Here is a 27,875-nt window from a genome sequence, read left to right as displayed (position 1 = left end):
ACTTTATTTCAGCCATCGATTTTGTTTTCATTTGTGCCACTTCTGCCATGCTTTATTTCTATTTTTTTCCCTCTTATTCTAGGTTGGAACTTGTACATGCTATTTCTATTTTTTTTACATGGTTAGATTTGAAATTCTACCTTGCATATAGATAGTATTTAATGCTGTGTAAAACAGTACAGGGACAGTTGTGCTGTTATCTAATATCTTCATTTTAATTTATAATCCTTCAGTCCAGGTCAGTGACATTTTACTTAAGGTTAGATATTACTTAAATGCATGACTTGTCAAGACTGAACCTAGAAAAAAAGGTATGTACTTGGTGGATTTTCAGTTCTCAAGAATTAAATTGCTCTAAACTCAAAATAATGAAAACTAATTTCTTTTTTTAGACACATTAATAATTAACAAAGTCTTAAAGGAATGAAATGTTGGGAAGGCATTACCTTTCCAAACTCCAAAAATTATGAGACAAAGTAATAGGTGCCCGATTCATTCCAAAGTTTACCTTTTGTTTATGCAAGCTTGTAATTTTTAAATTTTATTTTTACTCATTTTTTTATTTTTATTTTACTTATTTTAGAAAGAGAGTGGGAAGGAGGGCGCATGAGTGGGGATGGGGAGGAGCAGAGAGAGGGGGAGAGAGAATCTTAAGCAACCTCTATGCTCCGCATGAGCCTGATGTGGCCCTTGATCTCATGACCCTCAGATCATGACTTGAGCTTAAATCAAGAGTCAGACTCTTAACCGACTGAGCCACTCAGGTGCCCCTGTAATTGTTTTAAATATAGAAGTTTAACTTCTAATATAAAAATTGCAAGCACACAGAAAAGTTGAAGGAATAATATAATGAACCCCATATACTTATCACCTAGATTTAATTGTAAATAGAATTTTGTCTCCATTTTTGTCATGTATTTTATTAATATCTTGACATTTCTCCCTGAATGTTTTTTTTAATATAACCACAATACCCTTATCCCATCTAGTGCAATTAACACAAATCCTCTAATATTTAATATTCAGTCCATATGTCAAATTTCTAGCTGCACAGTGGCTTTTCACAGTTTGTTCAAGGTTTACACGCATTTCATAGTGGTATAGCTCATAATTTTTTAAGTTCACACTTGCGTTATAGGTATCTGGCTAAAAATTTTTTTTCTTGTGTAGATTTTCTCTTCATGTTCTCATTTTGAACTTATTTAGAATTCTCAAAATTTGGTTATCTCAGTCTCTTGGTAATTAGAATTGAAAGGAGTTATTAAACTGATAAGTGGTAACTGCATTCTGTCCTGTTTGGTTTAAGGACAAAATCGTTTTGAAAGCCTGCAAACTTACTACTGAAAGAGGAATAGAGTGTTGTTATATTAATTCACTCTTAGTTGGGTTAATATGAAATATGTAATCAGTATTGTGAAGTTTTTTTTTGAGGTGAAATTAACATAACATGAAACTGATCATTTTAACTTAGTTTTATTTTTAATGTTTCATTTCTTTTTTTTGAGAGAGCGAGCGAGAGCAAGCCAGTGGGGGAGGGGCAGAGAGACACACATGCACAGAACTCAAGCAGGTTCCAGGTTCTGAGCTGTCAGCACAGAGCCCAACATGGGCTTGAACTTACGAACAGTGAGATCATGACATGATCCAAAGTTGGATGCTTAACCAACTGAGCTACCTGGGTACCCCGACCTTTTAAATAATGTAATTCTGTAGCAGTTAATACATTCACAACGTTTTGCTATTTCTTCTAATTCCAAAATGTTTTAGCACCTCCAAAGGAAATCTGTGCCCATTAAGCAGTCACTCCCCATTTCCCCCTCCTCTGAGCTCCTGGCAACCAAGAACTAATCCACTTTATGTCTTTTAATTGACCTGTTCTGGATATATATTTCATGTAATGGAATTATACCACATATGACCTTTTGTGTCTGGACTCTTTTACTTAGCATATGTTTTGGAGGTTCATCCATGTCCTAGAATGTGTCAGTACTTCATTTTGTTTTTATAGCTGAATAATTTCATTTTGTATATGTATGCCAAATAATGTTCATCCGTTTATCCAGTGATGAACATTTTTGATTGTTTGCACCTTTTGGCTGTTGTGAAAAGTGCTGCTATGAACATTTCTGTACAGGTGTTTGAGTCCCTGTATTCAGTTCTCTTGAGTATATACCTAGGGGTGGAATTGGTGGGTATATGGTAATTCTATGTTTAATGTTTTGAGGAACCACCAAACTTTTTTTTTTTTTTGAGGATAGTTGATGCACAATGATACATTAGTTTCGGGTGTACAACATAGTGTTTGGAGAAGTTTATACATTGTGCTGTGCTCACCAGAGGTGTAGCTACTGTCCAACACCATACAATGCTATTACAATATCACTGACTATATTATTCATTCCATAACTGAAAGCCTGTATCTCCCACTCCCCTTCATCCATTGTGCCTATCCCCTCCCCTCTGGCAAGCATCAGTTCTCCATATTTATAAGTCTAATTCTGCTTTTTAAGAAAAAAATTTCTTTTTTTTTTTTTTTTTTTTAACGTTCATTGAGTTTTGAGAGAAAGAGCACAAGCCGGGGAGGAGCGGAGAGAGAGAGAGAGGGAGACACAGTCTGAAGCAGGCTCCAGGCTCTGAGCTGTCAGCACAGGGCCCAATGTGGGGCTCAAACCCACAAACCACGAGATCATGACCTGAGCTGAAGTCTGATACTTAACCGACTGAGCCACCCAGGTGCCCCTGATTCTGCGTTTTGTTTATTTATTTTTTTTAGATTCCACATGAGTGAACTCATATGGTATTTGTCTCTCAATCTAACTTTTTTCACTTAACATAGTACTCTCTGGGTCCATCCATGTTGTCACAAATGGCAAGATCTCATCCTTTTTTTTAATGGCTGCATAATTTCATTGTATATGTACACCACAACTTCCTTATCCATTTGTCTATCGATGGATACTTGGATTGCTTCCATATCTTGGCCATTGTAAGTAATGTTGCAGTAAACATTGTGGTGCATGTATCTTTTTGAATTAGTGTTAATCGTTTTTGGGTAAATATCCAGTAGTGAAATTACTGGATCATATTTTATTTCTATTTTTAATTTTTTGAGGAATCTCCATATTGTTTTCCACAGTGGCTGTACCAATTTATGTTCCTACCAGCTGGGCACAAAAGTTCCTTTTTCTCCTCATCCTTGCCAACACTTACTTCTACTGTTTTTGATACTAGCCATTCTGAACGGTTGTAAGGTGATAACTCATTGTGGTTTTGATTTGCATTTGCCTGCAGATGAGTGATGTTGAGCGTATTTTCATGTTTCTGATGACCCTTTAAATGTATTTAAAAGAATGTCTATTCAGGTTCTCTGCCCATTTTTAACGGATTATTTGAGGTGTTGGGTTGTAGAGGTTCTGTGTTTATTTTGGATATTAATCCCTTATTGGATATGTTATTTGCAAATATCTTCTTCCATTCAGGAGGTTTTCTTTTGGTTTTGTTGATGGGTTTCCTTCACTGCACACAAGTTTTTTTTATTTAGATATAGTCCCAATAGTTTATTTTTGCTTTTATTTTCTTTGCCTTAGAGGAGACATATCTAGATAAATGTTGTTATAGCTTATGTTAGAGAAATTACTACCTGTGTTATCTTCTAGGAATTTTATGTTTTTAGGTCTTACATTTAGGTCTTTAATCTATTTTGAGTTTATTTTTGTGTATGGTGTTAGGAAGCAGTCCAGGGGTGCCTGGTTGGCTCAGTTGGTTAAGAGTCTGACTTGACTTTGGCTTAGGTCATGATCTCTTCCTTCATGAGTTCAAGCCCCACTTTGGGCTCCGTGCTGACTCTGACAGTTCAGAGAATCCTGCTTGGGATTCTCTCTCTCTCCCCAAATCTCTCTCTGCCCCTACCTTGTTTGCTCGCTCACTCTCTCAAAATACATAAACTTAAAAAAAAAAAATTGGTCCAGTGTCATTCTTTTACATGTAGCTGTCCAGGTTTCCTAGCACCATTTATTGAAGAGATTCTTGCCTCCTTTGTCATAATTTAATTGACCATATAAATGTTACTTTTGGGCTTTCTATTCTGTTCCATTGACCTGTGTCTATTATTGTGCCAGTTTCATACTGTTTTTATTACTACAGCTTTGTACTATATCATGAAATCAGGGATTGTGATATATCTCTCCTGCCCATGCCCCCTCTCTCCCCTCCCCCACCCAAGTTTGCTTTGGCTGTTTGTGGTCTTTTGTGGTTCCATATACATTTTAGTATTAATTCTAGTTTTGTGAAAAATGTTGGAGGAATCACCAAACTTTTAATAGTGGCTGCACCATTTTACATTTCTGCCAGCAGTGTGAAAGGGTTCTAATTTTTTCGTATCTTGGCCTTTGTTTTTATTTTTAATAATCATCTTAGTAGTTGTGAAATGGTGTCCCTAGTAGTTGTGAAATGGTGTCGCATCCTAGTTTTGATGTGCATTTCCCTGGTTACTAATGACGTATTCACATGTATTCACAGTGTATTCACATATGTATTCACTGTCCATTTGCATGTCCTTGGAAAAAGTCTGTGTAAGTCCTTTACTCATTTTTAAATTGTTTAAGGTCGAGTTTTAAGAATTCTGTATATATTCTGGATACTTGACCTTTATCAGATGTATGATTTGTAAATATTTTCTTCCATTATATGGGCTGTTTTCATTGTCTTGATAGTGTCCCTTTTACAAAAAAAATTTAATTTTGATGAAGTCCAACTTCTTTTTTTTGGCTGTTGTTGCTTGTACCTTTGGTATTGTAGCTAAGAATCTTATTGCCAAGTCCAGGGTCATCAAGATTCACTTTTATGTTTTCTTAAGAATTTTATGTTTTAGCACTTAAATTTATGTCTTTAACCCATTTTCAGTCAACTTTTGTATATGATGTGAATTAGAGGTTCAACGTCTTTTATATGTGAACATCTAGACCTAGTACCGATTGTTGAAGAGACTATTTCTTTGACTGTTGATTGGTGTTGGCACTGCTGTCAAGTCCACTGACCATGGATGAATGGATTTATTTCTGGATTTTTTATTCTTTTGGTCTGTGGTTAGCCTTATACCAGTACCACATTGTTTTGACTGCTGTAGTATAAATTTTCTTAAATGAAAATTTTCAAACACATACAGAAGTAGAATAATGAATCCACATGTGTCCATCACTCAGTTTCAAATATTACAGATTCATGGATGATCTTGTTTCATCTATATTCTACCTACTCTTTTATTTCCTCATCATTTTGAAACAGCCTCAGACATTTAAAAAAATTTTTTTTTAATGTTTATTTTTAAGATAGAGATCAAGTGCAGGCAGGGGAGGGGCAGAGAGAGAGAGAGGGAGACACAGAATCAAAGCAGGCTCCAGGCTCTGAGCTGTCAGCACAGAGCTGGATGCCCGGCTCAAATCCATGAACTGGGAGATTGTGACCTGAGCCGAAGTCAGATGCTTTACCGAATGAGCCACCCCGGCGCCCCAGCCTCAGACATTTGTAAATAGTATTTCAGGAGGTTACATAATCAACATAAGAAAGATTTACATCTTAAATTTTAAAGAGTGGTGCATTTCCATTCATTTGGAAATTTCACATACAGTAGAATCCTTGTCTGTGTTTGGATAAATGAAATGTCATTGTACTTTTCTCTCATGGGATTTTTTTTTTAACTGTTTGAATTTGTTTCAGAAAATTCAATTTGGAAGTTCTGTGATCAAAATAAAAGTTCAGTAATTGTTATTGCGGTAGTGTGGTTTTTATTAAGCTGCTGTGATGAACCTGCCTTCCCAATTGTATGAAAGTTGTAGTTGCTGTTCCAGAATAGAGTTTTTTCTTTATTTAATAATGCCTATTTGGAGTGTATTAAATTTCTTGGTCATTATTAGTTGTAGAAGGTATTGAGGTGAATTGGGCATAAAAAAAGGAGTTTAAATTTTTTTTTTCAACGTTTTTTATTTATTTTTGGGACAGAGAGAGACAGAGCATGAACGGGGGAGGGGCAGAGAGAGAGGGAGACACAGAATCGGAAACAGGCTCCAGGCTCTGAGCCATCAGCCCAGAGCCTGACGCGGGGCTCGAACTCACGGACCGTGAGATCGTGACCTGGCTGAAGTCGGACGCTTAACCGACTGCGCCACCCAGGCGCCCCCCCAAAAAAAAAAGGAGTTTAAAAGGATCTTACATTTTAATGGAACAAATATTCTTACGCACAGATAATACAGTGAGGAGATGCAGAGAGAATGTGGAGTTTAGTTTATAGGAGTGCCACCCTTCAGATTGCAGTTTTGCTTCTCAAAATTATTATATATGTGTCTTTCAGATCCCTTTCTAATTAAAACTTCCCTCAGAGCAGGCCAGATCAGAACGAACAGGAAAAGGAGTGTGCTGTATATTTGAGTTACCAGGGTGGATGACAAAGAATATCCTAGATCTTCATTTGCTTCTCTATTGCCTAGTAATTCTGTACACAGGTGCAGCCAGCTCTTTCTACTGATGGTGTTGTCCAGCCAGTTGGTTATTGACAAGTATCCTCTCCTGAGAGTAGTTTCCTGCATAAAAATTTTATTAATGTCTATTTGGTTATTCTGGGTACTATACCAAAGTATATTAGGTGGAAATAATACTTAAAAAAATTTTTTTTAGTGTTTATTTTTGAGAGACAGAGACAGAGTGCGAGCTAGGGAGGGGCAGAGAGAGAGGGATACTTAGAATCCGAAGCAGGCTCCAGGCTCTGAGCTGTCAGCACAGAGCCTGACGTGGGGCTCATGAAATGCGAGATCATGACCTGAGCTGAAGTTGGGTGCTTAACCAGCTGAGCCACCCAGGGGTCCCAGTGGATATTATACCTTTGACAGTGATTAAAGGACCAGAGTTACTTGTACAGAATATAGACTACAGGTTCACTTTCAGTGAGTGCTGAATGTACTCAAATTGTTTTTTTCTGAATGTGCTCAATTTGATCAGTTATTTTAGAGCTTAGATTGTGTCCTTTCTTAAGATATTAATTCAGAATATTGGCTTAAGTTATCAATAGTGTCTATACATATCTACGGGGGTAATACTAAGTATAAAACTTGTATTTCTTGTGAAAGTATGAGACTCAAAATACTCTTCTATCAAATAGTAAGAAATAGAAGATTTTTTACATTCAAATTTGTAACATTGACATGAAAGATGATATTACTGTGTTGTCGATTCTAAATCAGTGCTTCTCAAACTTTAATGTGCATGTAATTAACCTATGGATCTTGTTAAAAAAGAGATACTGATTTAGTAAGTCTGGGGTGGGACCTAAGATTTTGCATCTCTAACAAGGTGATATTGTTGCTGTTTATTCCGGATTAATTCTTTGAGTGGCAGTATCTAAATTGACCATTTTATTGTTACTATATTGACTCCTGTAATAGACTTCTTTTGAGTTCAGCAAGGGCTCAATTTTTCTAATAATTTTTTCAATTTGAACTAATGATTTTAAGTTTTGTGTTATAGCACCTTCTGTTGGCACAATGTTTACATCGTCTGCTCCTGATCTTTTTCATCAAATTTCAAGTGGAGGTTTGTAAACAAAAGCTTGGGTTGATATTCCGTGACAGTACAGTCTGATAAGGTGGCTATCTGGATGATTCATGACATGTTTATCTTAAATCTTTATTATCAAATTAAAATTAAGGGGCACCTGAGTGGCTCAGTCAGTTAAGCGTCTGACTTCGGCTTAGGTCATGATCTCACTGCTTGTGAGTTTGAGCCCTGCATCTGGCTCTGTGCTGACAGCTCAGAGACTGATGCCTGTTTCAGATTCTGTGTCTCCCTTTCTCTCTGCCCCTCCCCTGCTCACACTCTGTCTCTCTCTCAAAAATAAATAAACATTAAAAAAAATGTTTTTTTAATTAAAAATGGGTGCCTGGGTGGCTCAGTCGTTTGAGCATCCGACTTCTGCTCAGGTCATGATTTCATGGTCTGAGTTTGAGCCCCACATCAGGCTCTGTGATGACAGCTCAGAGCCTGGAGCCTGCCTCAGATTCTGTGTCTCCCTCTCTTTCTGCACCTCCTCTGTATGCGTACATGCTGTCTTTCTCTCTCAAAAATAAATAAACATTTTTAAAAAACTCTTTTCAATTTAGAAACAGCTAAAACAGAAGCCACTAGGGAGAATTTTTAGGCTTCTGAAATAACCCACAGTCCTGATTACCACTCCTGACACTCCCACCCTCCCCCCCCCCTTTCCCATCAAGGGTACACACTCCAGTTTGGAAAAAAATGCCCTGGACTGATTTTATATTTAGACACATTAGAATCGATAATATGTATGAATTTAGATTATATGTATTTTGGGGTCTGCAAGATGATGCTTGTGTTGCTCTTGTGTTGTCACTTTAATGTATCAGGTATTTAGAAAGTGGTGAATTAGGCTGAATTTTGTGGAAGGTAGTAAGATATGTTCTGTTTGCATTGCATTGTGCAATGAAAGTAGCATTTCATATGGTTTCATATCCCTTTTAAAGGAGTCAAAACTTAGTTTATAAGGAAATAGTAAGCTGGGGGAGCTCCCTCCTCCCCAAATGTGAATAGGTAGCTCTGAATTAAGTGGTTGTAGTACATAAGATAGAACTCCACTGGGGGAGTGGAGAGTGAGCACTTTTGGGTGTTGGTGGTTGTGGTAGTGATGGGAGCTAGTGAGAGAGCTATGACTATGGAGCTTTTCATTCTTTTGTCTTATTTTTCCTTTTTGCATATGTAACTGTTGATAATCAAGGAGTGCTGGGTAAGAAGAGATGGAGATTGGAGAAATGCTAAAAGACATCCTATGGAGAAGGCAGGATTCTGTTTTCCTTATTGCTATTGGTGCTGCTAGGATAGAGTTAGGAGTAGGAGTAAAGAATTGGATTCCTCGGTATGCTTTTCCCTAATTGTTGATAAGAGTTTTGGGAGAGATGAGCAGAAACCAAAGTAAATTGAAAAGTAGTAACAGGGTTAGGCATGACTGTTCCTTCCCCCAGCATTTCCCTCGGTACTTCGAGATTACGATCAATTTGTTTTTCAATTTAGGGATGAGTAGAGAGGAAGAAATGTTGTGTTTTGGATTTTACCCTTTCTATAGGTATTGATTAGAAATAGGAAGAAATACATAGGTGCTCCAATTATTTTTGCATTGTAATAAGTCATTCCAAACTTAGTGGCTTAAAGTAATAAAAGTCATTATCTCTTTGTTCTTAGGGTTGACTTGACTCAGGTGGGTCTCACTTAGGGTCTCTCATGTGGTTGCAGATAAATGGTGGCTGTGGTGGAATCATCTTAAAGGCTACCTTACCTGGCACCTCACTCACTTCTGGTGGATCATCATGGTGGTTCTTGGTTGGGACTTTAGCTGGAACATCTATATTTGATCTCTCTGTAGTCTGGACATTCTTATTAGCTTGGCAGTGAACATCTCAAAAGTCAGGAAGTAGATGTTGCCAGGGAAGGTTATGGGCCCAGGAACTATAGCATCATTTTTACCATAGTCAGTTGATCAGTAGCCCCAAGTTAAAGTGAAGGTGACAGAGCACTGTCTCTGAGTGTCAGAGAAATTTGCGGCCAGGTTGTAAAACTTCTACAGGGGGTGAAGAGGGGCTGGTAGGAGAAAGTCTTAGGAAGCTTGAAGATTTTGAATTCTGAAATAGTTTGGCAAGGGTTGCATTTTCTACATACTTGTCTACGTTTACATTAGACTTTAGTGGAAAATGCCTGTCATTATTAAATGAAATTTGCCAAGTGTGGGATTGAGAGATTTGCATATAAGGTTAATTTGCCTTTTACTTTTTTTCAGTGAACTTTTTTTGGATAGTGTTTTGTATCGTTAAAGGTTTTACTATATTGATCTCAAAATGAAGTATGTCTTTATTTTTATATATGATTTTTATTTAATTCCAAAAAGCCAAATACCAAAGTTGAGTATATGCCTGCACACACAATTAATAAATACCATGTTTTTAAAAGATTCTTTTATTGTAACATCATTTTAGTTATACATTATATCATGTTAATAGAAATTACAGTATTAGAAGATATTATAGCTTTATTCTTATTTTTCATAACGTATAAAAACGGGTAAATGATTTATATTAGGTTTACATGCTTTTAACCATAACTGTTTAAACTGATAAATGCACTGTAAGTTCTAAACTATTGTTAGAGTATTACTAGAAATTCAAATTAACATTTTTCAAGGTATTGATATAACAGATTTCAAGTGGTGCAGTTGATAAGTTTTGATAAATGTGTATAGTTGTGTATCCTTCACTGCAGTCATGATCTAGAATATTTCCATTAGTCCAAAAGTTCCTTTATGACCCTTTGTAGTCAATACTTTTTCCCTACAATGAATTGGCTTTTGGCCAGAAATCACTAGTTTTTTTGTTTTTATTTTTTTATTTTTGTCACTGTAGTTTTCCCTTTTCCAGAAATTCGTAAAAGTAGAATCATAGGGTTTGTAGCCTTTATTGGCTGGCTGAGTCACTTAATATAATACTTTTGAGATTATCCACGTCAGTATACATAACATTAATTCTTTTATCATTGATTAGTAGTGCAATGTGTGGATAGATGACAATTTGTTTATAAATTACCTGGTAGATGGATGTTTGGGTTGTTTCCAGCTTCTTGTGATTATGAATAAAGCTGCTATGAATATTTGAGTACAAGTCTTTGTGTGGACATATGTTTTCATTTCTCTTAGGTAAATACCTAGGAGTGGGATTGCTGGGTCCTATGGTAAGTGTGTATGTTTAACTTTAAGAAACTGCCAAACTGTCTCTTCCAAAGTGGCTGTGCTATTTTTACATTCCCTCTGGGGATGTGTTCCAGTTGGTCCACATCCTCTCTCAACACTTAGTATTATCAGTCCTTAATTTTAGTCATCCTGGTGGCTGTGTAGTGGCATCTCATTGTGGCTTTAATTTATATTTTCTTACATTTGTGACATTGACTATCTTGTTATGTGTTTGTCATTCTTGAATCTCATTTGGTTAAGTGTTCAGATCATTCGCCCATTTAAAAAATAACATCATTTAATATTGGGTTGTAGGAGTTCTTAATATCACAAATTCTTCATCAGGTATATATGCATTGAAAAGAAACTACTCAGTCAGCCTTGCCTTTTTATTTTAACAGTGTTTGGTTTTTCAAATGAAACTTTTAAGATAATTGTAGACATTCAGTTGTGAGAAACAATACAGAGAGATCCTTGTTGTACCTTTACCCAGTTTCCCCACCATGGTAACATCTTGTAAAATTATGCAATATCACAACTTGGATATTGGCCTAGATACAGTTCACTGACCATATTCAGATTTTCCCAGTTTCATTTGTGTTTGTGTTTAGTACTATACAGTATTATCACCTGTGTAGATTTGTGTATTCACTACCAGAGTCAAAGTATAGAACATCACTGTAGGAATCCCTCATGTTGTTCATGTGTGACCATATTCATCTCCTTTCTGTGCACCTCCCCTTCCTTGCCCATCCCTACTCCAGGTAACGTTGAATCTGTTCTACGTTTGTAAAATTTTTTCTTTTCAAAACGTTTTATAAATGGAATCATGTATATATGTAATCTTTGGGATTGACTTCTTTCCAGTCAGCCTTAATTTTCTTGTGATTCATCCACTTGTTGCATGAATTGATAGTTCTTTCCATTTTATAGCTTAATAGTATTCTATGGAATGGTGATGAACCACAGTTTATTTAACCATTCACCCATTAAGGACAATTGGGTTGTTTCCAGTTTTTGGCTATGGCAAATGAAGCCACTATAAACATTTGTGTACAAGTTTCTGCATGAGAACAATTTCATTATTCAGGGATAAATGTGTAAGAGTGCAATTGCTGGGCCAAATGGTAAGTACATTTTTAGTCTTACAAGAACATGACAGACTGTTTTTCAGAGTGGCTATACCAGTTTACATTCCCACCAGCAATGTTTGAGTGATCCAGATCCTGTACATCCTTACCAACATTGGTTATTATCACTTTTTTTTTTTTTTTTGTAGAGAGGGCATTCTGATTTGTGCGTAGTGATATTCCCAAATGCCTTAATGTGTGGAATATCCTTTATTTTCCATATGTAAATGCTCTTCAGTGAAATGTCTTCTTATGCCTTTGTCCATTTTCTAATTTAGATTATTTGGATTTTTATGTTAAGTTCTTAGAGTTATTTGTATACTTTAGATACTAGTCCTTTTCAGAATGTGGTTTGCAAATATTCTCTCCCTCTTTGTGGCTTGTTTTTTCATTCCCTTCAAAGATATATTTTTTATTATTATTTTTTAATGTTTACTTATTTTTGAGAGAGAGCACTTAATGGGAGAGAGGAGAGAGAGAGAGAGAGAGAGAGAGAGAGAGAGAGAGAGAGAGAGAGAGAAAAGCTGAAGCAGGCTCCAGGCTCTGAGCTGTCAGCACAGAGCCCAGCACAGGGTTCAAACTCACAAAGTGCAAGAGAGCATGACCTGAGCTGAAGTTGGGCACTTAACCAGCTGAGCCACCCAGGTGCCCCTTTTCATTCCTTTCATAAGGTCTTTTGCATAGCCAGAGTTTTTAATTCTGATGAAGTCCAACTTATTTTGGATTGAACTTTTAATTTCAGGAAGTCTTAAAACCTGATTAATGCTAGATCCCCCAAAATTTTTTGTAAAAGTTACATTTTCGTGTTTTACATTTAGGTCTGTCATGTATCTTGAGTTCATTTTTGCATAAGTAATGAGATTGGAATTCATTTTTTTTGTACAAATACATGTCCATTTGCCCTAGCATCATTTGTTGAAAAGACTGTCTTTCTTCTCTTGAATTACTTTTTACACCTTTGTCAAAAATCAGTTGGCCATACTTCTGTAGGGGCTAATTTGAGATTCCCTCTTCTTGTTGATACCTGTGTCTGTTGGTATCTGTGTCTGTCCATCTGCCAGAACCACAGTTTTGGTTATTCTCAAAATCTGCTAAAGTCATTATAAAATTTTTTTTATGTTTGTTTATTTATTTTGAGAGAGAGCACATACACAAGCCAGGGAGGAGGAGCGAGAGCAGCAGAGAGAATTTCAAGCAGGCTCCATGCTGTCAGCACAGCACACGAGGCTCAATCTCACGAACTGTGAGATCATGACCTGAGCTGAAATCAAGAGTCAACTTAACCAATTGAACCACCCATGTGTCCCTAAAGTCATTTTTTTTTAAGTCTTTTTCTAGAATGTTTTAGTTATTCTAGTTTTTGTTTTTTTTGTTTTGTTTTGTTTTTGTTTTGTTTTCCATATACATTTTGGAGTAGTCTTGTGGCTATGTCCCAAAAATCTTGCTGGGATTTTTATTGGAATTGCTTAAATTTGAATGTCATTTTTGGGGAGAATTTTTACTGTGTTGAATCTCCTAGTTCATGAACATGGTATATTTCCATTTTATTAAGTTCGTCTTGAATTTCTTTTATCACCATTTTGTGATTTTCAGCTTACAAATTCTATACATGTTTTGTTAGATTTATAGCAAAGCATTTTCTTTGGAGTCATTGTAAATGATTGTCATTTTTCCTTGGACTCCTCTTATCTTTGAGAAGACTTCAACAATTCACTTATGTTGACCCAGATCATTTGGCTGTATTTGTCAAGCTTTTACATTATACAGTTACTCTTTTCTTCCTTTTTTCCATACTGTACTCTTTGGAAGTAAATCACTGTGTGTTGCTCACATTTAAGTGGGAAATTATCCATTTCCTTAATGGTGGCATGTCTGAATAACTTATTTAGAATTCTGCATGGGAGACTTGTCTCGTCCCCATTCATTCATTCATTCATTCATCTCCATCAGTGTGTACTTGGGGACAATATTTTATATTTTAGTTTAAAATCTCATACTATATTAATTTGTTGCTTTTTTTTTAAATTTTTTTTTAATTTTTTTTTTTCAACATTTATTTATTTTTGGGACAGAGAGAGACAGAGCATGAACGGGGGAGGGGCAGAGAGAGAGGGAGACACAGAATCGGAAACAGGCTCCAGGCTCTGAGCCATCAGCCCAGAGCCCGACGCGGGGCTTGAACTCACAGACCGCGAGATCGTGACCTGGCTGAAGTCGGACGCTTAACCGACTGCGCCACCCAGGCGCCCCTTAATTTTTTTTTTAACGTTTTTTTTTTTTTTTTTATTTTTGAGACAGAGACAGAGCATGAACGGGGCAGGGGCAGAGAGAGAGGGAGACACAGAATCAGAAACAGGCTCCAGGCTCTGAGCCATCAGCCCAGAGCCCGACGCGGGGCTCAAACTCACGGACCGCGAGATCGTGACCTGAGCCGAAGTCAGACGCTTTAACCGACTGAGCCACCCAGGCGCCCAATAATTTGTTGCTTTAATTAAATTAATTTGTTCCTCTTGTTGCCAGTTGAGTGCTCTTTCGCTTGGTCCCTACGTTCTTAGTTATACACTCATTGTTTTGGGCAGGGGTGGGTAGGGAAAGATGGTAATCACTTGCTTTCTAGTATTACACAGTGATCCAGACTTACCTCAAGCCCAGAATCTGCTATTTTGCATTCTCACCAGCAATTGATATTGGCAGTTTCTTTGATTCTAGTGATTGTGATAGGTATGAAGTGCTGTCTCCTTGTTTTAATTTGTATTACCCTCATGACAAATGATAAGCATTTTATCTCTTTTTGTATTTGCCATTTATGTATCTTTTGGTCAAGTGACTGTTAAAATCTTTGTTCGTATTTTTATTTTTTAAGTTTATTTATTTTGATAGCTTGTGTGAGCAGGGGAGGGGCAGAGAGAGAGGGAGAGAATCCGAAGCAGGCCCTGCACTTTTAGCACAGAGCCGGACACGGGGCTCCAGCTCACACACCATGAGATCACAACCCTGAGCCGACATCAAGAGACAGATGCTTAACCTTAACCAACTGAGCCACCCAGGCACCCCTATTCATATTTTAATTGGGTTCTCTGTTATTATTATTGTTATTATTATTATTAGGTTTAAATTTCTTTTCCCATATTTTGGATACAAGTCCTTTAGTCAGTAGTGTTTTGCAAATACAGGCATACCTCAAAGATACTGCATGTTTGGTTCTGTACCACTGTGATAAGGCAAGTCAGATCAGTTTTCTGGTTTCTCAGTGCATATGAAAATTATGTTATAGTATACTGTAGTCTCCTGTGTGCAAATAATAGCATTATGTCTAAACGAATGTATGTAACATTAACTTAAAAATACTGCAGTGGTAGAAAATGCTAACCATCATCTGAGCTTTCAGCAATTCATAATTGTGTTGTTGGAGTAGAGTCTTGCCTTGATGTTAATGACTGCTGACTGATCACATTGGTGGTTTCTGAAGTTTGGGGTGACTGTGGCAATTTCTTAAAAGAAGGCAACAATAAAGTTGGTTAATTGACTCTTTCATGAATGATATTTTTGTGGCATGCAATGCTGTTTGATAGCGTATTTACTCAATGATAGAACTTTCGAAATTGCAGCAAGCCCTGTTGCTGCTTATCAACTAAGTTTATGTAATATTCTAAGTCTTTCATTGTCATTTCAACAGTTTTCACAGCACCTTCACCTGGAGTAAATTCCATCTCAAGAAATCATTTCTTTGTTTATCCATAAGACACAGCTCCTGTTAAAGGTTTTATCATGAGATTGTAGCATTTCAGTTACATCTTGAGGTTCCACTTCTAGTTCTCGTTCTCTTGCTGTTTCCACCACATCTACAGTTACTTCTTCCACTGAAGTCTTGAACCATGCAAAGTAGTCCATGACGGTTGGAACCAACTTCTTCCAAATTCCTGTTAATGTTGATATTTTGATCCCTCCCCATAAATCATAAATGTGTTTGTGACATCTAGAATAGTGAATCCTCCTCAGAAGGTTTTCAGTTTTGTTGTTGTTGTTGTTCAGATCCATCAGAGGAATCCCTGTCTATGGCAGCTATAGCCTTACAAAGTGTATTTCTTACATCATGAGACTTGAAAGTCGAAATGACTCTGATCCATGGGCTGCTTTGAAAGTTCAGAGTATCTGTGAAGTACAATAAAGGAAGGCATGCCAGCATTTTCTGTTATTGTGTGGTTTGTGTTTTCATTTTTTTATCAGTATCCTTCTAAGCAGAAATTTTAAATTTTAATAAAGTCTAAATTATCATTTCTTCTCTGATAAATTCTGGTTTTGGTTTTTGTTTCATCTTAAACCTCATTGCCAAACCCAGGGTCCACAGATTCTGCATCTTTTTTTTGTTTTAACTCTACTGCCTTGATAGTAAGCTTTAAGTGTTTTTTTTAAACACATTTTTAAAAAATGTTTATTTTTCAGAGAGAGAGAGCGAGCGCATGTGCGTATTAAGAGGGGGGTGGGGCAGAGAGAGAGAGGCAGACAGAGAATCCGAAGCAGGCTCCAGGCTCCAAGCTTTCAGCCCAGAGCCCAAGATGGGGCTTGAACTCATGAACCATGAGATCATGACCTGAGCTGAAATTGGATGCTTAACCAACTTAGCCAGCCAGGCACCCCTAAGTAAGTCTTGAAATAGGATAGAGTCCTTCAGCTTTGTTCTTCAGTATTGTGTTGACTATTCAAAGTCTTGTTTTTCCTTTTAAACTGTAGAATCAGTTTGTTGGTGTTTGCAAAGGGGTTGAATCTGTAGATCATGGTGGGAAGAATTGACATCTTAACTATATTGTTTTCTAGTTCATGATCATGGAACATCTTTCTATTTGTTTAGGTCTTGATGTCTATTTCTTGTTTGCTGAGTGTTTTATATGAATAGGTGTTGGGTTTGTAAAATGTATTTTCTATGGCAGTTAATATGATCATATATATATATATTTATTTATTTTCCTGTGGCCTATTGATGTAGTTGATAGCATTGCTTTTTCTATTTTTTTTTTCCAATTTATTTTGAGAGAGAATGAGGGAGGGACTGAGAAAGAGGGAGAGAGAATCCCAAGCAGGCTCTGTGCTGTCAGCACACAGCCCAACATGGGGCTCCATCTCATGACCCACAAGATCATGACCTCAGCTGAAATCAAGTGTTGGATGTGTAACAGACTGAGCCACCCAGGTGCCCTGATAACATTGCTTTGTTGTGTGTTAAACCCAACCTTGTGTTCCTGGAGTGCATTCAACTTGATTATGATGCATAATTTCTTTAATCTGTGGCTGGATTTGGTTTGATAGTATTTTGTTGAGAATATTTGTACACAGATGTTCATTTGTACCTTTTTTGGGGGATAGTTTTCTGTTTATTGTAAAATACACATAAAATTTACCATTTTAACCACATAATTTAGTGGCATTAAGTATATTCACAATGTTCTACAACTGCCTCTTCTATACCTTTCTAATGTCTTTGTCTAGTTTTGTTATCTGGGTAATATTGGTCTCGGTGTTCACTTCTCTCTCCCTGCCCCCCTCCCCCCCGCCCAAAAGAGTGTGAAGGATTGATGTTACTTCTTTAAATGTATCATAGAATTCACCAGTGAAGTCATCTGGCTCTAGGCTTTTCTTAGTGGAAAACTTTTTTAATTAATAACTCAATTACTTTACTTACTAAAGGTGTATTCAGATTTTCTAATTCTTCTTGAATCAGTTCTAATAGTTTGTCTTTCTAGGAATTTGTCCATTTCATCTAAGTTATTTAATCTGTTGGCATTTTCACAGTATTTCCTGTATTCAAATCTTGCATATCTGAAATAAATTCTAATTGGTTGTAGTGTATAATTCATGTTATACATTGTTGGCTTTAATTTGCTAATTTTCTGAAATGTTTTATTTGTTTTTGAGAGAGAGCATGTGAGCTGGGGAGGGGCAGAGAGAGACGGGGACAGAGGATTCAAAGCAGGCTCCATGCTGACAGCAGCGAGCCCGATGTGAGGCTCGAACTCATGAACCAAGAGATCGTGACCTGAGCCAAAGTCGGATGTTCAACTGACTGAGCCACCCAGGTGCCTTTCTAATATATTTTTTAGAGGATCTTGACATCTTTGTTTATGAGTGATATTTGTAGTTTCCTTATACTGGTTTTCGTTTTGGTACTGGGGTGATACTCGCTTCACAGAATGAGTTAGGAAAACTCTGCTTTTATTTTCTAGAGATTGTGGAGAAATGGTATCACTTCTTTCTTAAATGCTATACTAGTAAAATTACCTGGACCTATTGCTTGAAGGTTACAAATTACTGACTCAATTTGTTGACTAGATACAGGCCTTTAAGGAGGAAATAGGGGATATTATTATAGATGTGTATCAAAAAGAAAAAAAGATACTGTGAACAACTCTATCCACATGAATCTGAGAACTTAAATGAAATGAGCTAACTTCTTAAACTATCAAAGCTCACTAAGGTGAAATAGATAATTTGAAAAGCCTTATTCCTATTAAGGAAATTGAATTCATAATTTAAAATGTCATGGGAGCATCTGGGTGGCTCAGTTAAGTGTCCAACTCTTGATTTCAGTTCTAGGTCATGAGATTGAGCTCCACATTGGGCTCTGTGCTGGGTGTGGAGCCTGCTTAGGATTCTCTCTCCCTCCTTCTCCCCACCCCTGCCATCCCCTTTACTAAAAAAAAGAAGTCCTGAAAAATAAGTCTGCAGACTCTGATGGTTTTTCTGGAGTTTTCTACCAAATTGTTTAAAGAAGTAGTAACACCAATGCTCTATAATCATTTCTGGAATATAGGAGAGGAGACTGAACCTTCTAGATCTTTTTATGAAACTGGTACTACCCTGATGTCAAAGCCAGTCAGAAGTGGTACACACAAAAAAGAAAACTACAAGCTGATATCCTCATAAATATAGATTGCAAAAACTGTTAATGAAATATTAACAAATAGACAGGGCGCCTGGGTGGCTCAAATGGTTAAGCATCTGACTTTGGCTCAGGTCATGATCTCATAATGTATGGGTTTGAGCCCTGCATTGAGCTCTGCTTGACAGCTCAGAGCCTGGTGTCTGCTTCAGATTCTGTGTCCCCCCCCCCCCCCACTGGCCCTCCCCTGCTTGTGCTCACTCTCTCTCAAAAATAAATAAATGTACTTAAAAAAATTTAAAAATATTAACAAATAGAATTGAATACACATACATCTTGACAAATAAAAAGAAATAAAAAGAAATGGAATGAATTCAGGTGATGCAAGACTGATTCATGATTCAGAAACCAGTAAGTGTAATCTACCACATTAACAGGTGAAAGAAGAAAAATTATTTATGATTACACCAATTGATGCAGAAAACTTAAAAAAAAATTCTTTTGGTTATTTTTATGTGAAAAAGAAAGCTTTTGACAAGAATACATCACCCATTCATGATGAAACTCAGAAAACTAGAAATAGAGGGAAACTTCTTCAGCTTGAAGAAGAAGTTCCGAAGAGCCTGCTTCAGATTCTGTGTGTCTCTCTCTCTTTCTCTCTCTGCCCCTCCTTTACTAATGCTCTCTCTATCTCTCTAAAAAATATTTAAAAAAAAATTTTTTAAATACAGGTTTTGTGAAAATTTTGAAACACTGATGAAAGAAATCTGATTTAAATAAATGGAAAAACTTACTGTGTTCATAGATTGAAAGACAACATAATGAAGTCACAATTTATATTCAAATTCTAGCAAGATACTTTTCGTAGATGTATACAAGATTATTCTAAAATGTATTTCAAAAGTCAAAGTTAAGAATAGATAAAACAATTCTCATAATGATTAATAAGGGGAAGAAATCATTCCACCTGATTTTAAAACTTATTATGTAGCTTATTATGTACACTTAAAATGTGTAATTAACCTATCCTTTAAGAAAATGCAAATGAAAATTATTATGGGGCACATGGGTGGCTCAGTCAGTTAAGTGTCTGACTTCACTTCAGGTCATGATCTCAGGCCCCACATCTGCCTCTGCTGACAGCTCAGAGCCTGGAGCCTGCTTCTGATTTTGTGTCTCCCTCTCTCTACCCCTCCCCTGCTTGTTCGTTGTCTCTCTTTGTCTCTCAAAAATAAATGTTAATAAATTAAAAAAAGAAAAAAACTATTGTGATATTACCACTTAATTTATTAGAGTATCTTAAAGGGAAAGTAGCCATAATATCAAATACTGACTAGGATGTGAAAAAAATGGTTATCTCCATACGTTGCTGGTGTGAATATTAAATGGTAAACCCACTTTAGAAAGTAGCTTTGCTGTTCTTAAAAATCTACACATAACAGTATTTTTAATACCTTTATTTTTTAAGGCCATTAAGTCATAACATTTTTATGGTCTTGATGGAAAAATCTGGCTTGTAAAAACATGAGTCGAGTACAATAGAAATTGCTTTTTATTTCTGTAAATCGGTAATAAGTTTAGAATAAAGGATTGGGGGCTGTCACAGGAAACATTATTAGGACTGTTACAGCCTTATTAAAGGAAAAAGTGGTTTGCAGAAAGACATACCTACAGAAAAATATTTTTTACAGATTCCTTAAAGCTTTTAAAGCTTTTGTTATCACCATGGCTGCATTTTAGGTTTGACTCTTAAGTTTATTGAAATCGTAAGCTGTAGTTTATAGTGGGTAGGTATAGGAGTAGCACTGAAAATGTAGGTATACTCTAAAGTTTCAGCTTAGGGGCGCCTGGGTGGCTTATTTGGTTAAGCGTCCCACTGTTGATTTAGGCTCAGGTCATGATCTCATGGTTCGTGAGATTAAGCCCCGCGTTGGGTTCTGTGCTGACAGCACGGAACCAGCTTGGGGTGTGTTCATTCTCTCTCTCTCTCTCTCTCTCTCTCTCTCTCTCTCTCTCTCTCGTTCTCTTTGTCTCTCAAAATAAATAAATAAACTTTAAAAACCAAATTTCAATGTTTTGGCTTAAATCACTAATATGATACGCATGTTGTTTTCATGTCCTGACATTGTAATATGGTTTACTCTTTAGGACCTTTTCCTGAGTCTGGAGCAGCAAGTTCAGTACGTATCAAAGGAACACTTGAGAAACCATTGTGGTTAAGACTTAAGTTTTGTTATATATCACTGATATATTTTGTAGCTATGTTTGAGTTTTTCAAATAATGTCAGACACTTGATTATTTCCCATTTTTAGAGAAGGCAGCACAATTCTGGTGTCAGATTTGGGCTTGAGTTCCTGGCATACTATTTTCTAGCCTTTTGTAAATTCTTTTTATCATCTTTAAGCTTAACTTCATAGAGTTGTTGTGAGGAGTAAATGATACATAGTATGTCTAGTGGTTGAACAGCACAGTGCTTTGATATATGATAAGCACTCAAAAATTGTCAGTCTTTTATAACTGGCCAGAAGAAGCCTTTCAGACTCAACAGCATACAGATGCAGTCCTATATACTGTTACTCTGGAGATGTTTGTTAATGAGTGGTCTGGAAATATATCCAGTCACAAGCTATTCTGATGAGATGAATATAGTTCAGGTAAGAGATGGCAAATTTTTGGAGGTGAGGTGACAAGCTTCAATCATTAACCATCTTCCCATCTCACCCTGTTTTTATAAGCTGCTGTGGTGTGACATAGTGGCAGAGATGCCTTTGGAGAGTGCTGGTTGAGCTTGGCTAGGCTTTGGTTTCTGTTACTTAATGAGACCTAAGGATGGTTCTTGATTCTTTCCCTTCTATATACAATACATCCAGTTGGTCACTTAAGTGCTACTGATTGATCCCCTTAATATTTATCTTCTATCATCTTGCTTGCAACTACTACAAGTCAGGTGTTTATCATTTCTCATTATAATTAACTATAAAAGCTCCTACCAACTGGTTTTCCTGCTTCCTAACTAGTTGGGATTCTGCCCTGCTACTCATACCAAAGGTAGCTTTCTAAAATGCAAATTTGACTTTGTAAGCAGAGTTAAGAGCTCTGACAGTAGAATCAGAACTTCTGGGTTCAAATTCCATCTCTTCCTTATGTGATCCTAAGTTAAATTCTCTGTACCTTGGTTTCTACATTTATTAAGAAGAATATTTCAAATCGAACCCACAGTCACCTGGAAAGATGGCTAAAGATACACTGCTAAACTCCTAGCCCATTACTGGGTCCCTTGATCTTGGGTTGGATCACGAAATCCATAACTTATGAAAAACATCTCAGTTGGTTCAGATACCCCTTTATGAGTCTTCCTAAGATACCATGCACTTTGTCTTTAGGTTTTTGTACTCCTTGTGTCTGATGGGCACACCTACTTTGTCCAGCTAACTCTTGTTCCTCCTTCAGTACTTGGTTCCAGGTCTGTCCTCAACCAGGAAGGGTCTGACTTTCTGATTGTGGATTTCGTGCTTTAGGAAGTCATCTCTAGTGCTCAGTGTTCTATAATCTTCCTCAAATGCACTGTCTAAAATATAGGAAAAAGGTAATATATTTGTTGTAGACAACTATTATAAAAGCATAAATTTCTTCACTGCTTGGCATTTGGCATTTTGCAAATTTCTGGCTTACTGATTTGATGTCTCTTCTAAGATCCTTGGGAATAAATTTTATATCCTCAGTGTCTTGTAAATCTTAAAATTGTATTAAAATTATTAATCTTAAAATCTAAAAGTTATTCTTTTAGGAAATTTTCTTTACTGAAATGAAACATCTTTATAAACAAGGTCTGCAGAGTGGGGGTCATGATGCATCAAGTCTTTGTTTTCTTATTGTATCATTTATTTGGATTCATCTACCTTTCATATTTGTACATCTTTGACCTCCTGGATTTTCTGTAGTTTTTAACCGGAACTTAGTTTGATTTATTCCAGTATTTGTAGGTGAGGACATTGTGGGATAGAACCAGAAATGAAATCAAGAATGTAAAACATTGTGAGATTTGGTTCTGGGGTTTTAGATGTTTTTGTGTTTTATTTAGTGAATCATTTCTAATTCATTTAGATTTGGATGTGTGGTTGTCTTGCTCAAGGCATTCAAACTTTGTGCATCTTAGTTTTCCTGTTGGTAAAGTGACAGACTAGATGGTCTCTAAAGTTTCTTCCAGCTCTAAAATTTTTGCTATTCCAAGTAAAAATTGAATAGGTGTTCAAATATTTAGCTGTTGCTATTACAAATAAAGTAATAAGACTCATTTTATCTTTTAAGCTCTCTCCATTTTATAAATAATTCCTTTAGGCACATATAAACTTTGTTATCAGCAAAAGTTAATTTCTTTCTCTTGTTTACCTAGATTTTCCTGGACCTCCTGATTATAGTTCTTTCTGATTTGAGCGTGTTCTCGAAATAGATGCGGGAGGCTGATAAGTAGATACAACTCAAGTGTTGTCATGAAAGAACTTGCCAAATGATTTTTCTCACTGGGCTGCTAATGAGAAAAGTCAAAATGATATATGTCTCTGTTAATGTGGTAGATTATTTTGCTCTTGAGTAACATTTAGGTCTTCTTTGTTTTCATTTAAGTGCCAAGGATGACATTGATCTTGATGCCTTGGCTGCAGAAATAGAAGGAGCTGGTGCTGCCAAGGAACAGGAACCTCAAAAGTCAAAGGGGAAAAAGAAAAAGGAGAAAAAAAAGGCAAGACTTTGAGTAAGTATATTTTAAATATATTTGATTTTTATTAGCTTTGGTATTAGATTCACTTATTAAATTAATTTGGTGCCTCAAAATATATTTTAATCCTTTCTAGTGAAGATGATATCCTGAAAGAACTGGAAGAATTGTCTTGGGAAGCTCAAGGCATCAAAGCTGACAGAGAAAGTGCTGCAGTAAAGGTGAAAGACCCTTGTTACCTATTCTGTATCCTAGTGCCAGTTTTAGGGAGCTGCCTTTTAGAAGCTTTCGAGCAGTGTGAATATGTTAATTAAAAGTTTCTATAGTTTCTGCTGCCAAAGGGGGAAAACAATTTTTAAGAAAGAAATACATTGTAAAACCCAACACAGATACAAAGACATTTTATTTGGGATTTCAGAGGTATTTTGTGATATGTTGCTCGTTCACAATTGGTACATTTGGAGATAAAATGTTCCTGTCTCTGTCTCCAGTGTTCTTTGATCTTTCTTTTTCATTCTTTGAATTTGGATAACCTAAAGTAATTGGAAAGTGATAGACATATTTTTTTTCATTCAGCTTCCTTGTAGGCTTTGTGTACCATTTGAAGAAGGTAGTAAATGTGGACTGATGATTAGTACTTGTTTCAGAGCATCTGGATTCTGAAATTTACAGTGAATGTGAAATGTGCCTGAGGTCTAGGCTGGCTTCTGGTACTTGATTGAGTTTTATATTCTTGAAAAAAAACGACCTTATTTTGAAGTTATTTGGAGAATTTTTTCTATGCATACTTAATAAAGTACATGATTGAGGAGTCTCAGTTATTTTAAAACATAAAATAGAACTTAATATTTTTAACAATGGAATTGTTTTAGCCAACAGAAAATAATGAAGAAGAATCCACCTCAAAACAAGATAAAAAAAAGAAAGGACAGAAAGGCAAAAAACAAAGTTTTGATGATAATGATAGTGAAGAATGGGAAGATAAAGATTCAAAATCGAAAAAATCTGCAAAGCCAAAAGTGGAAATGTACTCTGGGAGTGATGATGATGATGATGATTTTAATAAACTTTCTAAAAAAGCTAAAGGGAAAGCTCAGAAATCAAGTAAAAAAGGGGATGGCTCAGAAGATGATGAGGATAACAGTAAAAGAATTAAAGAGCGTTCCAGAGTAAATTCTTCGGGTGAAAGTGGTGATGAATCAGATGAATTTTTGCAGTCTAGAAAAGGACAGAAAAAAAATCAAAAAAATAAGCCAGGTCCTAATGTGGAGAGTGGGAATGAAGATGACGACTCCTCCTTCAGAATTAAGACAGTGGCCCAAAAGAAGGCAGAAAAGAAAGAACGGGAAAGAAAAAAGCGAGATGAAGAAAAAGCAAAACTGCGGAAGCTGAAAGAAAAAGAAGAGCTAGAGACTGGGAAAAAGGATCAGAGTAAACAATCTCAAAAGAAATCTGAAGAAGAAACTATAAAATCCAAAGTGACCCTTGATGTTGGAGCAGTCCCTACTTCTGAAGAGAAAGGAGAGACTCCCACAGCTGCTGAAGGTTGGTAATATTATTAAGGAAAGGGCTGTAGGCTTGGACTCACAGTCTGAGTTTCGCCCCAAGGTCATTTTTTTTTAAGTTTATATGTTTATTCTGAGAGAGAGTGTGTGCTCACATGTGCGCAAGCAGGGGTGAAGTGGAGGGGAGAGAGAATCCCAAGCAGGTCTGTGCTGTAAGCGTGGAGCCCACTGCAGGGCTTGATCTCACGACTTGTGAGATCATGACCTGAGCCGAATGAAAATCAAGAGTTGGACACTTAACCAACTGAGCCACCCAGGTGGCCCCAGAAATTTTGTTTTTTGTCCTTGGTTGTAAAGGGACTTAAGTTGTAAGAAGAAGCGTTAAAAAACTTTTTTTAATGTTTATTTATTTTGAGAGAGACAGAGAGAGAGACAAACAGCGTAAGCATGGGAGGGGCAGAGAAAGAGGGAGACACAGAAACTGAAGCAGGCTCCAGGCTCTGAGCTGTCAGCACAGAGCCCCATGCCAGGCTTAAACCCACGAACTGTGAGATCATGACCTGAGCCGAAGTCAGTTACTTAACCGACTGAACCACCCAGGTGGGAAGAAGCCTTTTAAAAATTACATCTAGGGATGCTTGAGTGGCTCATTGGGTTAAGCATCCAACTCTTGATCTCAGGGTCATGAGTTCAAGCCCTATATTGGACTCCAAGCTGGGCATGAAGCTTACTTTAATTAATTAAGAAAGTAAGTACTTTTGATTTTCATTGTTAAACATTGATATATATATATATATAGTTTAAAATGTCTAAAATGGTTTGTGTACAGACTAGGATTTTTATAGAATTTCACTGTGAAAACAGTTTCAGTGCTGACAAATACTGGAAGGTCTAAAGTGATATATTCCTTTTGATGTCTCAGTATCAGATAATGAATTCTTTTCCTGTTTTTAAAAGCCCAATTTAATCTATGAAATACAAAAGCAAAAACATGCTAAAATTAATTAACATTTTTTAAGCAACTGTGAGCCAAGTTTTGTTTTCTTTTTTGGTAGAACCAATTAATAAAAAGTAAGCTTTCTAGCTAGAATTCTTCTTTTTCCGAAGAATAAAGATCAAATGATTCATACAGCTTGTTTAAAAAAATTTTCTTTTCAATGTTTATTTATTTTTGAGAGAAAGAGAGAGTGCAAGTAGGGGAGGGGCGGAGAGAGAGGGAGACAGAGAATCTGAAGCAGGCTCCAGGCTCTGAGCTGTCAGCACAGAGCCCTACGCGAGGCTCAAAGTCTCAAACTGCGAGATCATGACCTGAGCTGAAGTCGGACGCTTAGCCGACTGAGCCACCCAGGTGCCCCTCATACAGCTTTTTTTAAGACTAGAAAACTTTTAATGGAAAAATTGACATATCTTTTTTAACCAAATTTGTATTATCTGGACATCTTTGAAGAGTAATACCACAAAAGTAGCTTCATAAACTTTAATTCTTTAGCATAATGCTCTAGAGTTCTTAGAAGATAGTTATCTATATTTTTATCTTTTTTTTTTTTTAATGTTTTTATTAATTTATTTTTGAGACAGAGAGAGACAGAGCATGAGCAGGGGAGGGACAGAGAGAGAGGGAGACACAGAATCCGAAGCAGGCTCCAGGCTCTGAGCTGACAGCACAGAGCCCGACGCAGGGCTTGAACTCACGGAGTGTGAGATCATGACCTGAGCTGAAGTCGGATGCTCAACCGACTGAGCCACCCAGGTGCCCCTATATTTTATCTTTCTAATATCCCCTTAAGGTAGGCATCATTCCTATCCTCCTCTTCTTTAAAAAAAAATTTTTTTTATGTTTTTATTTTATTTTTGAGAGAGAGTGCGAACGGCGTTGGGGCAGAGAGACAGGGAGACACAATTTGAAGCAGGCCCCAGGCTCTGAGCTGTTGGCACAGAGCCTGACGTGGGGCTGAACTCACGACTGTGAGATCATGCCCTGAGCTGAAGTCAGTTAACCAGCTGAGCCACCAAGGCGCCCCCATCCTCTTTTAGAAGTAAAACTATCTACTAAATTTCGGCAGGAATTAAGATACCATGGATTAAGTGATACATTAGATACAGTATGTCTTCTTCCTGCTGACTGAATCCTCCTGTCTTATTGGATATCCCAGGACAATTTAGAGCAATGCTAGCATTGAAGCCAACTCAGTTTTTTGGAGCTGTTCTGTACCTCTCGAGAAACCTTACCCTGCTGCTGGCATCAACCTCAGCCCAATATGGTCTTTGAATTCTGGGGGCTGCTTATCACTGTGTTAGGAAACCACTTTTTAAAATTTTTTTTTTTTTTTCAACGTTTATTTATTTTTGGGACAGAGAGAGACAGAGCATGAATGGGGGAGGGGCAGAGAGAGAGGGAGACACAGAATCGGAAACAGGCTCCAGGCTCCGAGCCATCAGCCCAGAGCCTGACGCGGGGCTCAAACTCACGGACTGCGAGATCGTGACCTGGCTGAAGTCGGACGCTTAACCGACTGCGCCACCCAGGCGCCCCAGGAAACCACTTTTTAAAAAACACTTTGCCTCTGTTCTTTTTTGGTAGATGACAATGAAGGAGACAAAAAGAAAAAAGATAAGAAGAAAAAGAAAGGAGAGAAGGAAGAAAAAGAGAAGGAGAAGAAAAAAGGACCTAGCAAAGCCACAGTTAAAGCTATGCAAGAAGCTCTGGCTAAGCTTAAAGAAGAAGAAGAACGACAAAAGAGAGAAGAGGAGGAACGCATAAAACGGCTTGAAGAGTTAGAAGCTAAACGTAAAGAAGAGGTATGTTTTCATGAAGTTGTGTTTAATTTAAAGTCTGTGCTCTGTAAGATATCTTTAATCTTCTTATTCTAAAAATGT

The 27,875-nt window shown here is 36.9% G+C and overlaps 1 protein-coding gene across 1 annotated transcript in view; it reads left to right on the top strand.

The window, feature by feature from the left end:
* Positions 1 to 260: 260 nt before the first annotated feature.
* Positions 261 to 27,875, top strand: part of EIF5B (eukaryotic translation initiation factor 5B) — an 82,023-nt gene continuing 54,408 nt past the window's right edge. The window contains 8 exon segments of the mRNA XM_032592771.1: positions 261 to 311; positions 7,516 to 7,581; positions 20,927 to 20,958; positions 23,403 to 23,517; positions 23,519 to 23,529; positions 23,630 to 23,714; positions 24,366 to 25,038; positions 27,580 to 27,797. Of these exon segments, the coding sequence (XP_032448662.1) occupies positions 276 to 311; positions 7,516 to 7,581; positions 20,927 to 20,958; positions 23,403 to 23,517; positions 23,519 to 23,529; positions 23,630 to 23,714; positions 24,366 to 25,038; positions 27,580 to 27,797 (1,236 nt within the window). The 5' untranslated portion in view covers positions 261 to 275.

The sequence above is a fragment of the Lynx canadensis genome, chromosome A3 (genome assembly GCF_007474595.2).
Source record: "Lynx canadensis isolate LIC74 chromosome A3, mLynCan4.pri.v2, whole genome shotgun sequence".
In the NCBI taxonomy this organism is placed as follows: domain Eukaryota; kingdom Metazoa; phylum Chordata; class Mammalia; order Carnivora; family Felidae; genus Lynx; species Lynx canadensis.
Note: the sequence above shows the minus strand (reverse complement) of the source record. Positions and strands in the feature narration are given on the sequence as shown.